This window comes from Rhea americana, unplaced genomic scaffold, assembly GCF_003343005.1.
Source record: "Rhea americana isolate MKP2758 unplaced genomic scaffold, rheAme1 scaffold_0, whole genome shotgun sequence".
NCBI classification, from domain to species: Eukaryota; Metazoa; Chordata; class Aves; order Rheiformes; family Rheidae; genus Rhea; species Rhea americana.
Genome location: NW_028185037.1, coordinates 15,591,057 through 15,615,782, shown reverse-complemented (window position 1 = coordinate 15,615,782; position 24,726 = coordinate 15,591,057). Strand labels below are relative to the sequence as shown.

The window sequence follows — 24,726 nt, the reverse complement described above, 5'->3', positions numbered from 1 at the left end:
GTAGATGTAATGAGTCATTAAAGGATAAGAGAACAGAGTATACAGAGTTGTGTATTCATTTTAGCTTTTGAAGTAATACTTTCATAGAGGGAGAATATGTAAGAATGGACTAATCCATGAAAATAAATTCAAATATCACAGAATAATTGAAGTTGGAAGGGRCTTCTGGAGATCACCTAGTTCAGCCCCTCTGTTCAAAGCGTGATCAACTAGACCAGGTTACTCAGGACATGTGTAATGGTATATTGAAATGCATAAAATTTGTAATAAACATTGCATCCATTAAGCTTATAATGGCAATCTCTTTCCACAGATAAAGCAGACACAAGATGAAGAAAAAAAACAACTTACTGCTCTTCGTGATTTGATCAAATCATCTCTGCAGCTTGATCAGAAAGAGGTAAATAATTTAGACATTATTCTCAGGTAGAATGTGAATTTATATGAATTTCAAACTCAAATTTGTTTAGTCTATATAAAGTATAGTTATTATTCAGAAGAGTTGGCCTATATGAACATAGTATTCAACGAAACTAACATGTAGAATATCAAACTACATATCAGTGAGCAAAAGTTTTATGTTAATTTTCTATTTCTGTTTCATATATGAAAAGAATTCTTTCTAGTATGAAAAGGAACAATGATGAATCATACTAGTACTTCTGTACAATTTTACAATAAACAAAAAAAAATGAGAAAAATAAGAGCAGTTGTAATGGGTCAGATAAATGCTTCTTCACTTCCAGTACTTTGGAAAAAAATACAGAGTGATGGAATGCATACATCTCSCTCGTATTCTGGTATCCTCCAACCAGGCTGTGTTCAGTCTGCGTGGGCCAGGTGATGCTGAGGAGGTTCGAATGAGAACTGGGGACTTGCTTTTACGTGTGTTTTCCATGTTGCTGTTCATCTGCTACTCCATATGCATTTTGTGATGATGTACTACTTCCCATTTCCTTTCTGTTAATGCTATATCACAATGAAGATGATAGATAACTTGTATCTTAACCAGAAGCAAAGGGGAAATGCACACAATGTCTGCTACAGATGCTGTGGAATACTCGTAGAACGTAGGAGCAAGGACGTAAACAGTTTTTATCAGTGATAATACATATGCGTCTTTGTCCAAGTCAGTGCCTGATAGGCAGCGATGCTGAATATCTCATGTTGAAGGACTACAGAGCCCCTTTGTATAGATACCAATTTATTCCTACATACCAGATTTTTCTTATTCTTTTGTTTTCTCATATATCAATCTCTGCATTCTTTACCTATACTCTTTGGTTTATTTTTCCTCAATATGCAGTGCTGCCATGGTCCTTCTTGATCTCTTCTATAAAGCATCCCATACATGTATTGCACTTGTAATCTATTTACTATCTGAAATTGCTTCTGAGCATGACTCGGGCTTGTTCAGCATTGTTAAACAGAAGTTAAACAAAGAACATCGGAGTTCAAGAGCTATTTTAAAATAACTTTAATTTCGAGAGAATTTTTACTGCTGGTTTCCCAATGCACAGAGGAACGAGACYTGTTCTCTTCTTAGGTACCTTCCCCTTACCCCCACCTCATGCCGCTTACCTGGGAAGCAAAGAAGTAATCCCTTTTCTCCTGGCTGCTGCATACATAGTTAAGTTAAAGCTTCTGCATAATCACCAGATCTGGGAAATMAAGTAGGACAAACAGGTTTTTATTCTGCAGTACTGTGTATTTTACATAAGTAAAATGCATCGTATGCAAGTAGTATGTTAAGAAGTTGCTCATAAACTATCCTGAAATAGAAGAATTAAATGAAATTTTGCTACTTTCTTGGTTTCTTCGTTATATATATTGGATGTGTAGTAAGAATTCCTGTGTTTTAGTGAAAGTAAGCTTATTTTWWAAAAAAAGTCAAATTCTACTGGAATTAGATGCATGTTATAATAGAAGTGGCTTCATAGGAATCAGCAAAATTGTGCAGCTTTTATGATTTTAGTTATGATATAGGCAAATTCTAGGACTCTTGAAGAATAATTTGTGTATTTTTTTATACATAATAAATATAAAAATAAGGTATTTGGCTTGAGAAGAGAAATGAAATGGTACCTTTGAAGGAAAAGGAGAAATACTCTGACAGATATTCAGGCAACTCAGAGGAGAGATCTGTAATGAAAGAATCCACTATTTTGGAGAAAGTAGCTATTTAATCACATGACTTTTTCAAAATCAATGTAAAAGGTACTGTAAAAAGTAAGACTTTGTGTAGTTCCTCTGCATTAAAATCACGATGATAGCACGATGATACTCACAGGTATTGAGGAGCCTGATAAAGCAGCGTTTCTGCTAGTTAGGTAAGGTGTTCAGTGTTTTAATCCCCCAAAAARGCATGTCAGCGTTCATTATTCATTAGCTCAGTGACGCTGAAACTTGGAAGATGGATGGCCTGAGTTTCAACTGTCAGTTCACTGTGTGTATCTGAATCTTCAAATATTTAAAACTGGGCTTTACTACAGYGACAGATGGGCTGGTTATTTGTGATCTCAGAACATATTTTCCCCCCCCCCACACACACTCCTCGCATTGCTGAAATATAATCTCACTATAGCAAAGTTTATGCATTAATCGGAGTACTGAAAATTGTGAAGAGAATGAGGTTTTCTCTGATGGATTTTTAAGGATTCTGAAGTACTCTTATCAAAAACCACTTTGCCTTTTATAGGTAAGTAGTATGAAATAATAGAATTGAGAGCCTGGTTGTGTGCAAGGTTCCTGTGACCTTTTGTGAAAAAGAAGGAAATCAAAACCAGTAATTCCTGATAAATTGTTGTAAATTTTGCCAACTTTAATCTCTCTGGCACTATTAGATAAATRATGCGTCTTACCCATATCAGAATGACTTTTCATCACAAAGATGACAGAAGGGATTGCTGCATGACTATTAAACCCATTAAAGCATATGGGATCTTTCTGTATAAAAAGGATTATGAATGAAAAAGTACTCTTCAGCACCTATGCATTCTTTCAGTAAAAAGCACTTTCTCCCCATTTGAGAATGTTTCATACTACTGATGCACTAAACCAGCTTAACTTCATTCTCTACGCTTCCACGGTCCCGTATTGCAACCTCTCGTTTTACCTTTTCTTATGGTCAAGGTGTTCAGTGTTATAGTTACTTAAAATAGCTGTCCTTGTACCAGTGAAAAGTATTGCTGTAATCTTTGCAATTACCCATTCCTGGAAAAACTTGCCTTGACAGTCTTTGAATCTGAAGTTGCGCAGAAGTGCTGGAACTGTAGTTTTGCTCTGGGAAGTGCGGTTTATGGTGGCTCTGCTACGCACGGTGTTTCTTCCTGTTCCTGCTTAACTCTGTTGGTATCAAGTTACTGTATTTTCTCTAATTTTGTGTAAGAATTATCTGACTTCATACAATTACTGTGCTTTAAAGCTTTGTGAATTTTTGTTTAATGGAATAGTAGTATAATTTTAATTGTTTAAAATATTTATTTTGTATGTTAAAGTGCTGTTTATCAAACCTAAATCTGAAGAGAAGTAACCTGAGCACCCCTCTTAGTTTGATAATTCTTACTGAAGTGATTTGTGGCAGAAATTCTACTGTAACTATGATGAAATCTAAAATAGCATTGCTGTGCATATTTGGCATCATTTAATATAGACATCTATTGCTTGCTTTTATATCTTACTGTAAAAAAAATGTAACCGACAGCTTTACTTTTTAATATAGCAAATCTTTAGAATTATGTTTCATATCTGTTTTATTTACTAATTCTTTCTATTGCAATTTATTTCTCTAAATTGTTCCATCTTAATAGGTTTTATGTGGAACAGGAATTATATCTCATTATGTTCTTTTTTTGGGATGATACCAATAGGGCCCTAATTGCAAAGGCAATTTGAAATTTATAACACATTAGCTGCTCGTTGGGATARTTTAAGGACTCCTTGCTGACAGCACACTACACATAGCAATCTTAATGCTGCTTCTAACCCCGAATACCAGTTTAACCAAAACACCTTTATGTAGACTCACACAACAGATCTGCTCCAGAATGAAAAATGTTTATAAGAACCCAAAATAAAATAGGAGGGTGTAATCTTCAATATGTATTATTTGTTATAACTTTTTCTCATTCAAAGCATATTTTTTWAAAAAATAYATTTCATCTTGCGGTATTCTTAGCTGTTTTTATGAARCCAAGGTCGTATATGTAAAATTACTGAAAGAAATTTCTGAAGTGTAAGGTTGYGCAGAATTTTGTTGTGCAGTTTCGCTACTTGGTGAGCAAAAGCCCCAGTGTGCCTAAATAAAGAATTGATGCCTTCTTTCTAGTGGTGCCGTTGGGGAGAGGGGCAACCAGTTGTTTTATTAAATATGGAGGCTACAAAATGTATCCTCAAGGAACATGTTTTTTTAAATAAAATAATAATTCTTTTTTAAAATTCTTTGCTTTCTCTCTTTTATTGCTTTTGCCTTTCGTGATCGAAGTCTAGGAGAGTAAGTCAATGTTTTAATGAACTTCTGGGTTTTTCTTTGATGTGCTTGTAACATGTTAATAGATTGATTTCACTTAACTCTTTCATTAGATCAGGCCAAAACTTATTTCTTTTGACTTCATCCACTAAAACTCAACTATATAAATCTTTTTAATTGGATTACAAGCAAATGTGATTATTGGCACTAGTGTGTGTGTGTGTGTGTGTGTGTATTTATAAAATATATATATATGTATATGGATCTTACATTCATTTTCTTTTTGCAATTTGAGATGAGCCTTTTTCTTCAATTATGTAATACTAAAATGTATTTAAAAAACAAATCATTACTTTGAGATACAGATTGGTACCCATAGTATACTCAGCTCATAATGAATTGGTTACATCTTGAACATGCAGTTGGTTCAAGATCAGGTAATATAAGAGTAAGCTCTCATATAGATGTAAAATACACATTAGAATTTCTATTTTTTAATGAACAATATGTTAGCTTTTGCCCAAAACCTGAAGTAAATTTGATTTAAAGGTTAGGAAAACTATGCACAGGAAAAAGCATTAATGGCATTTTCTCTTTTGTAGGATTCACAGAGCAGGCAAGGAGGATATAGCATGCATCAGCTTCAGGGGAATAAAGAATATGGCAGTGAGAAGAAAGGTTATCTTTTAAAGAAGAGTGATGGGTATGTTTTTGGAGTGGATAATATAAAATGATAACTATTGCAGTGTTTATTTTAAATCATTAAAATTTATAAAAATATTTTTTTATTGTTATCTATTCTGTGTGCTTAAAGCACGTTCTCCTAATGYATATGTCTTAAGTACCCAGAATTTCAAAATTGGAATCTGATCCCACATAGGAAGCCAATTAATCTTAATAGCCATAGTAAATATTAAGAGTAGACAGCAARCCCTTGTTTAAAAAAGACTGTCATAAAACTCCAAGTTGCTTCTACTTCATAAAAGTTTGCCTGCATCTCTTCCTTTCTCAAACATAATCTACTCAAAATGTTAGTGGGATTAAAAGTATGTTTTGAAGTTCTTTCTTGTTACTGATTTTGTTGTTGTTCATTTGTAGTTTAAGGAAAGTTTGGCAAAGAAGAAAATGCACAGTTAAAAACGGAATTCTTACCATATCACATGCAACGGTAAGCTATATTTGTATCTTTTCATTAAAAAGATAAACTAACATTATCCTTTCCAAGTGATTCTATCATGTTCATCTGTTACTGCAAAAAAAGGTGCCACTTCTACTTCAAACTGTTGAAATTCTGTAGATTGCCAGAAACTAAGAGACTGACTTAAGGAAATACTGCTATTTTTTTGCTCTCTTCTTGATTTTTTTTTTTTTTTCATAGTTGTCTGCTACTGACCGGTATGAAGGACAGAGTTCAGGTTAGATAGACTCTCTCTTATGAGCAGTATGCATATTCTTACCATACCTCTGAGATACCGGATGTGATTCATCTGAATAAAATAGGTGTCAAAAGTATAGCTGTCTGCATCAGAGCAAGATGCTATAGATACCTTTTATGGCCAAGGTAGAGCTAGTTAATGCAGTCAAAGGAATCTGTGTTGTCAGGGTAGTAACTTCAAAGTAATGACTGGGCAGTACGCAAGCTGTTCTTAATTTAATTTAATTTTTTTTCTTTTTACCATATCATATCTAATCTACATACTTGATTACATTTCTGATCTTTGAAGATATTTTCAATAATTGTTTGTGTCTTACGGCTTCAGGCGTGTTATTTTCTTAAGAGTAAATCTAGTTCCAGTGTATTACTAAATCGGATCTCCGCTCACTCCAAGTACTCTGTAGCAAACTCAGACATGTCTTTTGCTTGACCTACTTTAATTAGTTAAGATTGAATTCTTTTCTTTCTAAATTTAGCTCATCTAAATTGCTAGATAGATTCAACAGATGATTTCTTGTTTCATGTTTCTGCAGTAACACATGTAGAGTCCAGGGACTGATAGACTTCCTCTTTCTTCCCCTTAWTTTGTTCCAGCATTTTTTTTAGCTGATGAAGCAAGCTGAAAAATAGAGATGGATATATATCCCTGTAGAAACATTTACCTGGTGCATTTGTTCTGAGACCTTTCTCTAAGTTTTCTAACCTGTAGATTTTTCCCAAAATGACCTCCATGCATGTTTTTCCCCTGTTTTGGGGGAGAGGGGAAAAGAWGCCTTATTATTTGTAACTGCAGACAAGTATAAATACCTGGAATTGTTGAAAATGCTAAGATACCAAAAGTCTGCAAGGCACAAGATTTTTTTCCTTTTTAATGCATCTCATGAAAGCTGACTTTTACAAATTGTTCTAAACTATTATAAAGGAAGATTGATTAATTGCTTCTAATGTTTTTTTTTCCAGTGAGCTGCTCCCAATTCATAATCAATTAGAAATATCATTGTGGTTTTAGTATATTTTGCCTCTTGATTTATTAACAGAAAGGTTATATTTTGCAGCAAGTTATGTCCATCATCTCATTTTTACCTGCTAGAGAATTAAATTCAGATGATGGTAGTCTAGAAGAGAGACAAAACTTCAAAAACTGATAAGGCAGTCATATATTTACTCCTTCACAGAACTGTTGCACCTGGAGCATTTAAAAATTAGTTTGTCCTGCCAAACCTTTGACMAGGAGAGAAGTAAATTTCTAGATTTAGTATGTTTGTTTTACGGTATTTTTATATTTGGATTATAATTTTTAATGTGAACATTTTTAAAATCTCAGTTCAGAAGTAGTTACTGTTAAGTGGCGTGTCTTGTGTCCAGTTAACATCTGCCAGCCRTGTTGACTTTTATCTGGTATCTATACAGTTTTTCATTAAACCTGTGTACACCCGAAATACGTATTTAGTTATTATGGCTTAAGTAACCCAATTATAGCAGAGAATTTTGGTGGTTATATTTACTCTAAACTTCAGAGCTCCAGCTCCTAAGTGTGTTGTGCTGCATGTTGGTAGGATTTGTGCCCCTCTAAAACACAKTAATGCATTACAAGCATAATACATGCCAAACAATTAAAAAAGTAAGATAAAAAGCAATGTTCTATCCTCAGTTATTGCTGCTGCTTTACTGGTTGTCCTTTCTTGTTTTTTCTCCTGCTGCATCTCTAATTGTCTGAAATTTTGCTTGCTTTCCTCTGCCGGTCTTTGCTACCGTGTTTATTTTCTGCAAAAAGTATATAATGTTTGACATACCATAAAATAGTAAATTACAGGCTTGCATGCAGCTTGCTTAGGTACAAGCATTCAGAAAAGGATTTAAAATGACAGATCTCAATCATGTTAATAATGTTTCTCAGACAAAAGTTACTGTTACTATTTATCTGAGTACTTTCTAACTCCAAGCCGTATACTAGAAATTAAAAAGATGACGAAAGTATTAATAAAACAAATTGTTTTTTCGGGGTATTTTTTTTAAATTGGTACTGGTAGTATCTTTTCCCTTTTGAATTTTTAGGATTATATCTTCGATTATTTAAAATGAGAAGAAAATCAGAATATGAGCATGCTGTAACAAAAAAAAATCAATAGTTTTACTGCTGTTTGTGAAATACAGTAAGAAAATTAAGTATTAGCATATTTTAAATGAAGGTTTATTCTCTTAGTCCCTATGAAGTAGTCAGGGCGAGCTGCTGTGAAGTTTCTAATTTTGTTTTAAATCTGTCCATTGGGATAAAASGTCGTATTAAAGTGTTTTGAGTGTGTACGTATGTGCATACTGATATTTTAAATTAGTATCACACATGCACACACCCTAGAAAGGAAAAGCAATSCTATAACAAGAAATTTTTAAAGTAAAATAAATTTATTTTTTAGTCCAATAGGCAACCAGCTAAACTGAATTTACTGACCTGCCAAGTGAAGCCAAATGCTGAAGACAAGAAGTCTTTTGATCTAATATCACGTATGTAGCAACTTATAGTACCATCTTGCATTATGTGGGATTTCCAAAAAAAAGAGAAAGTTTTGAAGCCAAGCAGTTGCCMGATACTTAAGATATTTTCAGTGAAAATAAGACTTAAAAATTCAGATCTCTATCCAGATGCATGTGATAATGTTTACTCTCCTGAGTACTCTCATCTGAGTATTCAGATCAGAAATGTGTGTAGAACTTCGGTATTTTTTTGGCTGGGGTGCTGGGAAGGGGAGTGTATTTGTGACATTAGCACTGTTAATTTGTGGCAAGCTATGAAATGTGGTGTGGTTCGGTGAGATGTTTATGCATGTTGTGCAAATCATTCGACAATATACACCAGGAAATGGAAAACACTTTTGACCTCCTCTTATTTTTTTGTCATTGTCTGCTCTGCTTATTGAGCTCTCCTCTGGGGTGTGCGGTTGGAGGGGGGGGGAGCAAGGAGAACCCAGTTTCCCTTTTTATCCATTTTCCTATTTTTTTAGATAATCTTCTGTTTGTCTGAAGTAGGTAGTGACTTCTGTCTTCTCAGCATTTAAGCTGCTGTAATTGCGCATCTCGTCTCTTTGTTCTTCTGTAGCAGGCAATTGCATCTAGTCTGACTTTAGCTTCTAAGATGGCTGAATCAATTTATTGTTTTCAGACTTCACATGTAAACTATTAAACCACAAACACTTCTAAGATTCTGTTTTTAGAAGCATGGCCTATGAACCCCTTGAATGTAAGAGCTAATACCCGGTTCATGTCTCACTTTTTTTTTTAGTTTTTTTTTTTTTTTTTTTTTTTTTTTTTTGGGGGGGGTTTTTTTTTTTTTTTTTTTTTTTTTTTTTTTTTTTGGGGGGGGGGCACTCCTTTTTATCCTGGACAAAAGGAAGTGTGTGTGATAGGGGCAAACTTATTTTGCCCTTATCTGCAGGTTTGTCATCAGGGATTCCCTCTAAAGAGGCGAAATTTGGTTCATAAAATATTGTTGCTTGTTTTTCTTTGTATTTCTAAGCATAGTATTTCGAAATACGTACATATAGTTTAAATCAAAATGTCATCTTTCTCTGTCCTTCTTAATACTTAATAGCTTATTGAAAACAATTTTTTGTAAGTTAACATTGTAGGTTGGTTAATTGCTTCTAGTGTCTTTAGTTGCCAAATAGGTTTTCATAACAAGTATTTTGATGCTTTAAAATTTGTCATGTGCCAAACATAAYGATGTATTTATTTATTTCAGATAACAGAACATACCACTTTCAGGCAGAAGATGAACAAGAATACGTAGCGTAAGAATGTTTATATTCTTAAAGATTATTTTGCTAATAGAGACATGCAAAATCATAAATTTCACTGGAAATAGTTTTTTCAACTAATGAAAAAGTACTATGTACTATGTGCTGCTTCTGCTGTTGTGAATGTATAAATGTAAATTGTCTTGTGTCGCAAAGACACATGGCTACAAGATTGTTTGAAAACCTTCTAAAATAAGTAAAGAAACAACCCCCTGCAATCTCTTCGTTACCTCGCCCTGAGATCCCCTTGCCGGCTTTTCTCTTGAATATTGTTATTGCTCACATCGTAACAGTGGGTTGCGCAGGCTACTGCTGATCAGCTGACAAATCTAGGAATAAAGTCGCTAGTGAGAAGTGCAGCATGCCCGAGCCTTGCCRGCCACCGCATTTTTCAGAGCTGCTCCGCTTTTTTTCTTTTCTTTTTTGTCTGTATCTTAACAGAAAACTGTGGTGCCCTGTGTGTATTTTTAAGGTTTAGGGGATGTGTKCAGGGCCTTCCAATTGCTTGGAAGGAACGTAAAGCAAATGCCACATCATTTGGAGGCACAGATGAAATGAGAAGGCTGGTGAGCTGTGTGTCCTGCTAGTTCCTTGCAGAGTCTTCCACCACGTTATGTTGMCTCTTAAGAGTGCAAAGCTGACTTGCTGGTTGTGCCTTTTACATTCACTCTGCAACTTAGTTATTTTAGAAAGTTTCATGGCCAAGAAGAAAATAGTACTGTGATTTCTATTCAGTGATGCATTTGATGAATTATATACCAGATACATTATCTGCCATAAAATATTTTTTACAGTATTTCTTAATTTAAAAGGTGAAGTATATTTTCTTTGTCTTAATACATAAATGAAGGGCAGGAGAGTATGTCAGTGAACTACATCTTGTGATGGACTATTGAAATTCCAGACTGGTTTTGTTTTCCRCTAGATATATAGTTCTCGTTTTGTTTCCCACTGAAGTATGGTTTATCATTTTAAAGTTCAGTAGCAGAGAAAATKATGCGTACTGGAATATTTTTAATGGCGTTGTAAGCTCTAAAAGTTTCATTTAGCAAAACAGACATTGATTATGTTCTAATGTTGGAGTATATGCTGACAAACCAATTCAAACTAAGTATATTTTTGCCTACATTGGCACTGTGAGCCAACAACAACGACCTACTATAGCACTATCCAGTCAAGTGTTCTGTTTAGRAGATGACTTACAAGTGACCCAAATAATTCTATGTACTGTTGAGATRGATAGACAAACTTTTAAAGCAAAACTTGTACAATATCTTTACACAGTTGAAGTGAAAAATATGAAYTGAATTGCCTATTAATGTTTATGGGAAAACCTACAACATAAATGTTTTGTATTTCTTATGCAGCCACTGAATAGGCCTTTCATGGTTTTATTATATAATGTGTCATGCAAATGTTATCCTTTGATTACCAGAATAAGAATTTAAGACCATTCAGTAACTCCTCAGTTAGCTGTCCTCCTCTGGTTCCAATTTTCATGTATGTATGTAGGCATTTCCTCCTCTTTTTGCACTTAACAACTTTGTGTTTTGCTTTTTACTCACCCCAGTCTTCATGCTGTCTCTATTCTGTCTTGTTGGTGCACCACTTGAGAAATAAATGCATAAATACATTTTCAAATCATTTCCCTTCTAGCCTCCTGTCTAAGTGGAAAATAAAGCAAAACAACATTCTTTTTTTATTCTAGTCTTAACTTACCTTACTTCCTTTCCCTAGTGATCATTCTGAACTGATTCCAATATTTTAATAAATAAAGTCTAAAAAACCTCMCCTCAAACTACTAACAGAGAGATTTTAAAAAGTAGCTCATATTTGGTTATAGGTCTATCACTACTTTCTCCCTGAAACATTCCCTTAGTCCAGGTCATTTCTTGACTCTTACCTAGTGAGCACTCTATTGATCCTGAATTGCTGATTGACTCTCAGTTAAAATCCTCAATAGGTTATTAATTTCTCTAGTAGATAAAGTACAATAAGGGGAAGAAAGTGTGTGTGTGTGTGTGTGTGTGTGTGTGTGTGTGTGTATATATATATATATATATATATATAAATACCTTTGGATCCCTAAAATATAAGATTTCTTTAACACACAAAGTTGTAGATACTTTGTATTTTTTTGAAGCTGTTGATAGGACCAGATATATTGTGGACATGATCTTTTACCGTTTTCTGGATGCCTATTTTAAAGCTCAAGAATATATCAAATTCTTTAAGAAAACACAGGTTAAATAAAGCTAAATGAAGTAGTATAAGATTGAACAACCTATTTTTCTGTATTAGATGTAATTGAAACCTGTTCTGTGAGACTTGAGTAATTTTAGAATTATTTGAAGGAACCATTGCAAAGTGATGCGATGCTTCCTACCTGGTAGCTTGATTTGGTGGCATTTTGAAATAAAGCAAATATCTATACTAGTTATTTTTAGGATAATAATAAAAAGAGAAACATCAGCAGCTATAAGACAGTTTTTATTCRCTGTTGACATTGAGTTAATGTTCCATACTTACTAATTTGAATTTTTATTTCTAAGTGCACAGCGTGCCAGGAAGACCTACTGGGACTTTTTGCCCAAATAGTGTTAGTCATTAAGAATGTGTCTGTTTGTGCATCCGGGTTAAATTGGCCTTGCTGATGATGTCTAGGAAGAGCGGACACRGTGATACCTTTTGCTCTGACTGTTCCGCTGATAACTCCAATGATCGGCAGTCCGAGATGGGGAATTCCTTTTAGCCGAAGAAATGAAATCAAAATATGTTCTTACAATTCAGTAACTCTTAAAGTAGAAATCTCTATAAACTAAAAGTTGGTTTAGTCGTGTCATGTTTATTTTATTTACATCTAATCTTTTTTTAATTGTTATAGCATACTTGAGTTTCATTCTAACTAATCAAAGTGTAACCATGAAAAAAAAWTATCGATAGATGTCAGAATAATTTTTGTCAGTCTCTAATGATTATTTCATTCTGGATATTTAACAACACTACTATAACAAACAGTAGMGAAAGACACTGCCACCTCTTGTTTTTTAATATCCCTGGATTTCATCAGCAAAATTGCAGAAGAACGCCATCTACTGTATGTTCATATACTTATCTTATAACAGGTGCTGTGAATATATTTGTGCTTATGYATGTATGTATATAGATATATGTGCATTACATAACACTTCATTGTTTTCAGTATGTAAAAGATTTTTTCCAAATATTTCAATTTCTCCATTTTATTTTACAGTTGCTTTTAGTAATCTTTTTTCTTTTTGCAAAAATAATCTTCTAAGTACAATCCCAAGGTTATTCTCAGCCCATAGAAGATTAAAATGTGCAAGTATRTGAATTATAGAACATAAAGTGCGCAGACGTGAAGTATATAAAGTGCACATAAGTGCAGTAGATCAGGCTCTGACCCTGCATTACAAGTTTACTTAGATATAAACTTTAAAGGATTACACTGGCAAATATATTTGCTTTATTATTTCATTGAAGGACTAAATACAACTGAAGCTATATTCTTAATATGTTCAGCTAGCCATAGCCATTTTACCACATTTATTTATTTATTTATTTATTTATTTATGTCTAAAATACAGTTACTGTAAATGTAATCACATCTAAAAGCTCTGTAGTTGAGAGAACTGTTTTTTAACTTGCACTTTTCATAAATTGGATAACACTACATCTGGTCCTTTTGTAAATGTGCATATCCTCAGTAGGGTCAGTTTGCCCTCTCTGTTTCCATATTTCATGCAGCAGCCAGTGAGAGATTTATTTTTAATAAATTTCAAACATTCTTGTGTCACTAAAAACTGGTTGGGTGACTTGGGGCATGTAGGAGGAGTTATTACTCAAAACAGCATTGAGGAGTCTTGATTTGTTGCAGTTAACAKTTGCTCTTAAACTGTCCCCTTGACAATATCATTCCTATCATCATCTCTTTTCAAACTCCTCRTCCTGTTTGCTGTCCCAGCCGTTTTCATTAATTTGGCTATAACACTCTATTAAGAAGGTGCTTGCTGTGCTCTCAGTGAAGAGGGGCAGGCAATGGAGAAAGCAGTGATTATAACTTCTGCCTTTAGTAGCAGGATAGACTGTAGGAAAGTCTTAGATACCTGCTTTTTAGGCAGCTAAATTTACAGGTGCTAAATAAGACCTTTTTTCTTTCCCAGCTTGTGCTCCTTCACGGAACCGGAGAACTCTACTGCTTTGACTTTAATATACCTTTGGTGAACAATTTTAGCATTAAGATTTCTTTTTTCTTTTTTGTCTTTTCTCATTCTCACTTCTTCCCTTTTGGTCTCCCACCTATTCTCCACTCAGTCTCTCCTATAATTCTTCCCTATATTCCATTATATTTTGTTCCTGTCAAGCTTTCTGCAGTTCATAGATTCACCTGTATTTGCAAATGCAARTCTTCATTGAGATCTTTATCTTGTGCTAGATGGATATCAGTATTGACTAACAGCAAAGAAGAAGCATTAAATATGGCATTCCGCGGAGAGCAGAGCACAGGGGAAAACAGTTTAGAGGATCTGACAAAAGCCATTATTGATGACATACAGAGATTACCCGGGAATGAAGTCTGTTGTGATTGTGGCTCACCAGGTATCTCAGTTTGTTAATGTCATCAACTTCTTGTTGTGAGCAAAATAATTTCTTTAAAGTGTTTGTAGAGTGCAAACTAATTTTCTAAGTGATATATTGATCAGTCTTCAACCTATTTTTAAAAGAGCAAATATTGACTTTCATACATTAGTTTCATTTAATTCACTAAAATATTTTTGTGTGTTGTCTGTGCTTACTTCCAGCAGTTCAAGCCCCTCTGGAGTTTGAACTGTTCTTGTTGCACTGTCTCTAGATGCTTGTTGCACTTGAATGGAAGTTGCTTGGCATCACTGATCCTGTGCATGCTACTAAGTAGAAGTGAGTAATGCTTAGACAATGATTGTGGAAAATTTGACCTGGCCAGGATCTTACTCTGAGGTCTTATCTTGCACGAGACTACTAGAATTGCGGTATCAAAATCGTTGATATCGTTGGAATAAGTAGTCTTGTGCAAAGAAGTGGAGACCCAGAGCTGGAGTCCTATCAGATTATATCTTCAGAAATACGGTTACAGGTCAGTTATATGTCACTTAGAGCTTGAGAACAGTTAAATTGTTGTAGAATWCTGAATTTGTATGGTAGTTGATAGCTGTTACAACTTCCAAATCTAAACAGGCTCTTCAAGAAGGTGGTATTTGCTGGGATCTGAGTAGATGATGTGTATCTTCAGAAGATGTTTACTGACATAGAACTGATCCAAATTAAAAAAAAAATTAAGTAAAAATACAGAGTTGAACACTGCAAAAGCATTATGTCAAATCCTTCAGTTGGTTCATTGAGTTACCTTATCATGTAAATCTGCGGAAACTTTGGAATACAGTTCTCATTCATCCTTTAATTTACAGTGAAGTTTTAAGTTTCTCACTCCCAACCTCGGCTTGCTGCTTTATACTGTTGATTTAATGCTTTACCAGTCTAAGATCAAGGAAGACAATAATTTGAAGACATGTATGTGTGTAAGATCTATCTAGAGGTTTTATTTCTTCAAAAGACTGATCTTGCTTATTTAGCATCCCTAATGTAAGACCTATTCTAATATTACATGCAGATCTCCATGATGGTGTAAATCTTTATTGTTGTACTAGTTCCAGATTTCCTTAAGTTCCCTGTAATGTATTAACTGTATTACACACAGGAAAATAGTATGTTTAATCTTTATACACACACACACACACACACACACACACACACACACACACCACAGCTATCTATCTATCTATATATAATGCAAATATATAAATAATATTTCTTCTTTTATCAAGAAAATTTAAAAAGTGAGGATTAAAAGTTCAGAGGTTGCCAACAGTGGAATTTAGTAGATATATTCCTTTTAAAAATGGAAACAAAAGCCTGCCTTCTTTCTACAAGAAACAAATCCTAAACTGTTCAAATCGAGTGGTTCAGTGTGGATGTAGAAGTCTAAATGCAGTGCCTTTTTGGCTGTCCCCAGTCTGAAAAACTAAATTCCATTGGCAGTGGTGTTTGGTTAAATTCACACTGTAATTTGGAGAAAAGTATTAGATGTTCATAGTTCACTTCTATTTGTTAAAATCTTAAATGAGGAGTCATTTCAGAATGTAATGATTTCTTACTGCTATAGAAAATTTCTACTTGRACTTTCATTAAATATTTTGGTTTTCAACTTTACAGATCCAACGTGGCTATCAACTAATTTGGGCATTTTAACCTGCATAGAGTGTTCTGGAATTCATAGAGAAATGGGTGTCCATATTTCTCGAATCCAGTCTTTGGAATTAGACAAACTAGGAACGTCGGAACTCTTGGTAAGCTTTTTTTTTCTTCTTCTTCTTTTCTTTTTGGTCAACTGCTGACCTGTATATAAGAAACATTAACGTTTAGAATTTACGGTAACTTGYTTTTCAAGATAATGATTTTACAGAATATCTTGTTCATATTTTTATAAATATTCTATAGGAGGGTTSTTCTTATTATGCGTTACTGATGCTTTTGTCAATTTATCACTTTTCATGTTCATTCTCTGAGGTTTTACAAATTGAATATTTACTTACATTGTGACTGGGCAATCAGAATGTTAATTCTCTTTAGCTGATCCTRATTCCAAATCAAGGCAGTCTAAAATCTCATGTGGTTTAAGAAAAAAAAAAAGAAAAAAAAAATTGATTTTGACAGAAAAAAAAATTGGATACATCTTCTAATTTGACAAACGAAACCCTGTAATGTTTATCTTAAGAAAGGAATTGGATGGAAGTGTGTGGTGGGTAGGTGTTTGTTTATTTATTTATTTATAAAGTTATGAGGTTTATTTCATCAACTGTACATGACTGATGAATGGAGACTTATTAGAGAAGCTTTATAAAGGAAAACAGAAGGAAGATAGAAAGTGATTCTAGGTTATATAGAGATTTAACATTACCGCTAGTAACTTTTTGGAAATCTCAAATTGCTCCTAAACTTACTGTTCATTTAAATCAAATTTTACTAAGCAAGAAAGTCCAATATGTCGGAACTTTTTTTACTGAAGTAATTTCTAATGCTGTTTCAATGTTTGTGCTGCTAGTTCATCATTCTGTTTTTATATATGAAGCAGATTATTTTGTAAWACAAATAATTAGCTTGACAGTTAAGCTTATTTTATAACAAGTGCTAGGATGATAGGACTTACATTTTAAAATAAGTTTCTAACTGTTTTACATTTAGATGTAATATTATGCTTTTATTTTGCAATTCTTTGTATTCTRTATTTTATTAGTAGTGTGGAAAATGTGCATTATGTCCAGTCAAAAAAACCCGTATAACTTTTTTTCTTTTTTTCCCAGCTGGCCAAGAACGTAGGAAATAATAGTTTTAATGATATTATGGAAGGGAATTTGCCTAGTCCTTCACCTAAACCCAGTCCATCAAGTGATATGTAAGTTCTGAATCTGTAAATTTTTTAATATTAAATTTTTCTGTAGAATGCATATGTGGATGTTAAAAATCTTAAGTTATAGTCAAGCTAGAGGAGGATTAAGACTGGAGAAGAAAAATGGAGTTTTTTACTCCAGCTGTTGAGTTTCTTAGATTTTAGTCTTTTGCTGTGTAGTCACACTTTACTACCTCAGCTTCTCAATGTAGAAGGTTGATTTTCAAATACCCTAAGTCTGGGTTTGTGTAGATTGTGCTATAGAATATTGAATGTTTTCCAGTCTTGTGGCACAGCCTCAAGTGATAAACAGTGTTAGAGCAAATAACACTAATTTCAGAACTGTCTTGAGAGGATGATAAATTTTCTTTCCTTCTTTTGTACAGAAGATGAACAGACCACATAACAGATGTGGTTTTGTCAGCAAACAGTTTAATTTTTTTCTGCTGTTCTGTACCTGCTTCAGTGTTTCTTCCTTTTTCATGYTTTAGCATGTTTTTAACATACGGATATGTTCCCATGAAAAATCATATTTCAGGCTTTGGGTTGTTTTCTTTAATTGTAGCCTCCAAAGTAAAGGTAACTTTCTCGTAYAATGAGAAGACAAGGTACAATTAAGCATGTATCTTATTTTGAGGAAGAAAAACATGCATTGTAGTAATAGATAAAAGAATCTTTATCTGATAGTCTTGGTCTTCACTTCTGAGTTCCTGTTTTAGGCAAAGTAATTTAAACTTAAATCACTGACCCATTTTGCAAAGGACTTCTAAACCAAGTTCTATTCTCACACCTCCCAGGACTGCACGTAAAGAATTTATCACTGCTAAATACGTAGATCACAAGTTCTCTAGGAAGACTTGTGCGTCCGCAGCAGCTAAACTGAATGAATTACTTGAGGCTGTCAAATCCAGGGATTTACTTGCACTAATTCAAGTCTATGCAGAGGGAGTAGAGCTAATGGAGCCACTGTTAGAGCCTGGACAGGTAAGCGCATCGGGTAAACAAACCCAAGAGCATTGTAAGTAATACGTATTTGTAAAATGTCCAGTACAAGGGATTACTGCCTTAGGTGGTGGAAGAACAAGAATAAGATGAAAATGGTGTGTGGGTTTTTCTGTCTGTCTGTCTGTCTGTCTGTCCGTCTTTCCCTAATGTGACATCCTTGTAGGGAGGGAACATGAAGATTGTGTCTGTTGCCAGTGATTATTCCGAAGGAGCGTGAAGGTGCTATAGTATGATGATGTGCCGTTCTAGGTGTAACTATAGTGACAAACACCTGCTCTGCAGTACTTTTGTTTTGGAAAAAATGGACCTAAAGAGAGAGGGCTTAATTTGATAACCTAGGGTCAGCTGATATCGTAGACAATATCACATCTGCTCTAAGGAACTGAAGGAACACATTACCGAAATGGCATGAGGTGGCATACAGTATACAAGTCTTTGCTCGTTCTGTGTAAAAAAATAGTAAATCTAATTCCTTCATAGCTTGTGATAAACCATTTAAAGAAATAGATTCTTTTTCTCAACCTTGAAAATAAATTTTTCCCTGTAAAGTTACAAATGCTTACAGTTTCTGCTGAAGCCAGTGGCAATTTCTCTGAAAATCAGTCCAATTTGTTTGAGATAACTGCCTCAACCATCCACGTAGAAATGTTGCTCAAGAGTAATGTAACTTAGTTTTATGAAGATGTGATGCTGCGTAATCGCTCTGTTGGGAGTGKTTTTTTGCTGTTAATGTTGAACCCAGCTGTGAAACTTGTAACCTGCTGAAATKGAGAGATCTCAGAACTTTTTTGGTAAGTTCTGTGAAAGTAGTTAATTTGGTAGAGGACAAAACACAACTTTTGTTTCAAGTGGAGAGTATGAGTTTAACATGATCTAAGCACTTTAAGTATCGTGGAATGCATATTAAGGAGACACATCACAAATTCTCTTAGCTACAATTTAAGCTTTCTATTTTTGTGTCACTCGAAGCACATACCATAGAATTACTTCCTTAAAGTTTCTCAGCTATTCGTCAGTGGTATCTAGAAAAGTACGAACTCCAACTGAAGTGTTAGTTAGGACATTTATAGTAGTTTCCTCCCACATAAGTTCTTAACGTTCTTGATGGTGATTAAAAGTCACAATTCCTWCAAAGATGTGTAATCTTAACTATATGTACTGTAATGCCCTTTGTGATCAGTAGGARTAAAAGAACCTGGTTTTCAATTAATTTCTGTCATACAATTTCTAAATTGAATTAACACAAGTTTTATATTTTTATGTAAGTATCTCTGTTACCTGTATGGAAGATAATACATGATTCAGTTTAAAAGATGTAATGCATATAATACTATGATTTGAATATTTGTACATGTGCACACTAACATTTTTATAGGGAATAATGGCTATGCTTAGTGTTCACCAATATTGTTATTAAGCAACAAGTACTGCAAGCTCACTGTGTGTTCCTGGCTAGACAGGACCTCCCTATAGTTACTAGAATGGTTGAAAGCTCCCTCAGGACTGTTCCACCAGCTAGAACAAGGGAAACCTGGTTTTGAGAGGGCTGTGACATAAAAAAGAGGGGTTGTATTACCTTTAAAGCACATGGTGCCTTTAGAGATCGGAAAGGCAATAGCTGTTTTCATCATAATTTCCTAATAAATAAGTAAGATTTATTGTAAAAGACTGACTAACATCATCCCAGCAGAAGGTCTGGTATTATAAGCCTTGTAGAAGTAAGATGCAAAAATCTTAACTTTTTTTGTGTGTGTTTAGGAGCCAGGTGAAACAGCACTTCATTTAGCAGTCCGGACTGCTGACCAAACCTCTCTCCATCTGGTTGACTTCCTTGTACAAAACTGGTATGGATTGCTCATTTGTCAAAGTTATTGTGAATGACAAATACAGATACTCAAAATCATTCTTGGTGTACTTTGGATGGAGTTTGCTTATATCTTCTAATCATTCTCCTTAGCTGTGTTTCAAAAGAGCATCATTTAATAACTTTAAGGTAGTAAAAGACTATTTAATGAATGAAGAGAGGGGAAAAAAGTAGAATTAAAACATGAGTGGCAGTTCTATGAAAAGAGGATGAAAGGAGAAACTATATAAAGCATAAGAGAAAAGAGCATCTATTTGGAACTCGTGAAAATATGAAACTTAATGCAAACAGTAGAGGTAAAGATGACCAGTAATTCTTGCAAATATAGGGACAGACTGAGCGGAAGGAAATCAGAATGGAAAACAAGAAACTTTCACAGAAAATAATGGATAAAAGCTAGGCTGACTTTGGAAAATATGTCTGAATAGTTCATAAAGCGTATTAAAGYTTTTGAGAGCCTGGTGTTTTAAAATAATAATTTTCAACACCTAATTGACTGGCTGAGCTAATCTTTGTAGGCAGCAGTTCCCTTCATAGGAGAAGGAAAACTTGATGAAAATATTTTCTTAAAAARGATCAAATGATGTAATGGTGCATTACTTTTAATATAAGTCACCATATAAAAATGTTTTTTATGGCTCTGTAAATRTATGTACTTTCTTATACATGTCACCGTATAGGTAATCATTAAATGAGATGAATTCCAGTCCATTTCTATAGTATACTAAGAAAGCAGCAGCAATCCCTTGCATTATCAGACTGCAGCTTTTAACAGAACAATGAGAGAGAAACCTAGAAGATTCATCACAGCCGTCTGGAGCAGGGAGAGGGCCTTTGGTTTGAGGAGTTCCCCCCTCTCTGGCTCTCACTCTGAGTATGTGAAATCAYACCTGCTCTTGAAATGCAGTCAGTGAATACTTGTTTTTTCCTTCCCCYTTCTAATAGTTCATGGAGCATGGTATGTAAGCAGTATTAGAGAGGAAATTTGGTCCAGCACAGACTTGAAACCCTTGTTCCTGATGCTGTTTCTAGGGCTCTGCAGACTTGCTCTGTAACCTTTAACTCACTGAACCTTTATTCTGCCACTATTTCCTCTTGTTAAATGGACTGCTGACTAYTTTAAATGTTATAAGAATTAAGCTACTAATTAATATTAGTATATTTGGAAGCTGTTTGAGATAACCATTTGAAAAATGTTTTAGAAGCCCAAGTTATGATTTTGAGCATTATTAAAGGATTTGGTATATTGGATTTTTTTAAATTAATTTATTTATGACACTATAGTTTCTTCAGACAGCCATCATTTTTTTATTTATTTTTGTCTCAATCTGGAATTTAAGAGTACATTTAAAACAAAATGGTCTCYGCATTTTAGGTATGCTTAGTGTTCAATATGAGTAATACTGATTGGAAAAAATATCTGTCATTTCCTGAGYATTTCATTTACGTAAATGTGTTATATTGATTTGAAAGTTGCTGATTTGTGTCTTTCTTTAGGAGTTGAAAATTGAGAGTATGTTTTTAAAAGTCCTGTTAGCTCCTGTGCATAGCCCATCTTTTTCTAACTTAGTGTGTAGCCTTATATTCCTTATTGCGACCACCTTTTGTGCATCCTCACAGTACTCCTTCATAATTCTTTGCATTTCCAGTGGTTTTATCGTATTTGGATTCTACCTKTGTAAAAATGATTTTTCATTTTTATTTATTTTTGTGTTATTTTTTTCAGATATCTTTATCTTTTTCCAGTCAAGTGCAATGACCTTACAAAGGAATAGGTCTAAATCTGAGTTCATTCTTTTGAATGAACATCTGTAGATGCTCAGTCGTTTTCAACCRCTGCTCAAGGATTTCCAGCGATACACTTGGAACTGTAATTCCCAACAGTCTTTAGAAGTAATAGACGCACTGTTTAATTGAAATATATTAACTCCTTACTTTGTATTTTTGCAGTATGGTATTTGTGTTACCATAAATATTTATTGCTCACAGGGATGCTAGATCTAGAATGATCTGGCATGAATAGCACAGTATACAATACTTTTCTTGATTGTTTTTCTTTCTTTTGTGTTTAGTGGAAACCTGGATAAGCAAACAGCATTGGGTAATACAGTTCTACACTACTGCAGTATGTATAATAAGCCTGAGTGTTTGAAATTACTTTTGAGGGGGAAGCCAACTATTGATCTGGGTAAGCTCATTATTTAATACTGGGAAATAAAGATTTCCTGAAATTTCTTTTATTTTTTGTTACTCATTGTATCCTATTGTTTTAAGTGTATTTCTAAGGAAAAATAAAAGCTATGTTTTAGAAACTGTGTGTTAGAAAGATTTGAATTTCCAACTAACAAGCCAATAAGAAACATTCAATTTAGAAATTAAACTTATTCTTAGAAAATGTTTGTCACTACTGTCTTTTAATATGGAACACTTCTGATACTTACTGGTTTTCTGCAGTGTGTGATATCTGACACACTTTAACTAATCTGGACTTTGTAAAAATTCACCTAATTGTAAAATTCACCTAATACTTGTATTGTTGTAATGTTTTAAGTGACTGCTCATATTARTTCCACTCTAGATGCATGTGAGCTTTATGTACACAAGAGTTAATTCTTTCTTTGATATTAATGTTAATTGGTATTGTGGCTTCACCCAGCATGCCCTAGCCTCCACTCTAGTTGACAGGGGAAGGGACTGGCTTTCTCAGCTACTTTTCTTCTGTTTGCTGTCTACGTGTGAGCTATATCACTTGCTGTATCTGCATCAGTCATTCTCCTTTCATTAAAATTGGCATCTCTATAAACTGTTTGCTCACATTTTTTTGTAATCTGTAATTAATTAGACTTTCTGCCTTCCTGCCACATCAAAGCAGTTAGAAATGTGTCCCTTGGACTCCAGCTCATCAGGCTCAGGAGCTATCTGTCATATGCATATCTGTATAAAGATTTAGATTMTCCCAGTTGTTACTGTGGGAAGGAAGCTTTCTAAACAGTCATGTACAAGCTGAAGAGTATGGACTTTTCCCTTTCTTCTCTTTTCCATCATCATCTTCTGCCTCCCCAGTCTATAAACTTGCATAAGATTAGATTCATAACTCAGTGGTGGAAATCATTGTTTTCCTTTGCTTTTTCATACATCCTTAGAACACTAGGATGTTGTAACACTATCATAGGTCAAAGAATTTGACATGACTTTTTTTTTTTTAACAGATATGCCCCTATTTAATAAAATAAAAAATTAATTGAACAAGATAGGCACATCCATTGGCCCTTCTTTTGAACTCTCTACTAGGTGGATTCTGTARGAGTGATTGATCTTAACTTTCTAGGGCACTGTTTCTTTCTTTAGATTTCACATAGGATCTTCTTTAGGCCTCGAACTATCATGTTTATACTTACAGACTAAGCAATCTGTGTTTTAACTTGAATTAAGAAATAATATATTTGTTACTCCTCATAYTAGAAGTTCTGATCCTTAGTTATTTCTTTCCATAAGGAGCCCACGTTCTTCCAGAGATCTTCATTACTTTACCCTCTTTGATAGATAGGAAACCCTCTTTGATAGATATTGAAAGTGGCCTTTCTAGGTGGCTGTTTTGTATTTTCTAGAATTGACAAYTGGTGTTTTTTATGTAGTATTACACAGATGTGGCTGCTTGTGGAACCTCAGCTTAGTCTGACTGTTTTCAATGTCAAGCCAGAGAAAAGCTTTACAACCTGGATATGGAGCAGAGCATACTCTGGTCCAACTCCATGGTATTTGCAGAAATACTGTAAGAGTAATCTTTACCCAGAATTTGTCCACATAAGATTTTAAGGAGAATTTTTTAAAGATTTGATACTGAATATATAGGAAGRATTGTATTAGATGTTGTGTTGGGGGACCTTCTAGAGGGCTCAGATATTGTCTTTTGTTTGGGCATTATTTTAAAATCTAAAGGATTTTATAGCCTTCAGAAAAAAAAAAAATAGCTAGCAAGCATGTAAATAATTCCTGCCTTAGAAAAGGACTTCTGTCTTCAGATTAAGGCTTTGGACAGTTCTATATCAGTCACTTAGAGTAAAAAGTGGTGGATCAACATTTGATTTTTTTTTTTTTAATCTTGGAATGGTTTTCTCTTCTGAGCTATCTTGCTTTGTCTCCTTGCTTTTTCTGCTTATTTGTTTAAGAGTTTTATTGGCAAAGGAGTTGAGCAGAGGCTGAAATGACTACGTTTCTTTATATTCTCTGCTAGGATGGTTAGGAGGGATATGGGGACTGTCTCAACAGATGCTGCTGTTCAGAAAGAGCCTGATGATACATGAAGTGCATGAGCACTTAGAGTGGAATCTTAAGAGCTGCAGCTGCTATAGAGTAAATAGACATTTTTAATCACTTTTAGAAGTTACTCTGCTAAGAATACTGAAACTTAATGATTCTTTAGACATCTCAAAGAATTACTCTGTTTTTATTAATTTTATAGTAAACCAAGCAGGAGAGACAGCTCTGGACACAGCAAAAAGAATGAAAGCTGTCCAGTGTGAAGAACTGGTAAGGAAGAAAATAAAAGAAATGAAGCTTCTGAAAAAGATATAATCTGTGTAGAATATCCTTTACTGCTATATCTCACACTTGGTATCACCTTTAACTGGCTGTGGAGTGGTCTAAAGGCCCTAATGC

General features: G+C 34.2%; 1 protein-coding gene across 3 annotated transcripts in view; it reads left to right on the top strand.

The window, feature by feature from the left end:
- The window catches only part of ASAP1 (ArfGAP with SH3 domain, ankyrin repeat and PH domain 1), a 59,387-nt gene that overhangs the window by 5,252 nt on the left and 29,409 nt on the right, over positions 1-24,726 (top strand). For all 3 annotated transcript variants that reach the window (XM_085318183.1, XM_085318107.1, XM_085318024.1), the window contains exons 5-16: positions 314-400; positions 5,071-5,171; positions 5,567-5,636; positions 8,318-8,405; positions 9,640-9,688; positions 14,151-14,314; positions 15,965-16,098; positions 17,113-17,204; positions 17,996-18,182; positions 19,962-20,047; positions 22,140-22,255; positions 24,530-24,597. In XM_085318183.1, the coding sequence (XP_085174309.1) occupies positions 314-400; positions 5,071-5,171; positions 5,567-5,636; positions 8,318-8,405; positions 9,640-9,688; positions 14,151-14,314; positions 15,965-16,098; positions 17,113-17,204; positions 17,996-18,182; positions 19,962-20,047; positions 22,140-22,255; positions 24,530-24,597 (1,242 nt within the window). The remainder of the gene's footprint in view (positions 1-313; positions 401-5,070; positions 5,172-5,566; positions 5,637-8,317; positions 8,406-9,639; positions 9,689-14,150; positions 14,315-15,964; positions 16,099-17,112; positions 17,205-17,995; positions 18,183-19,961; positions 20,048-22,139; positions 22,256-24,529; positions 24,598-24,726) is intronic.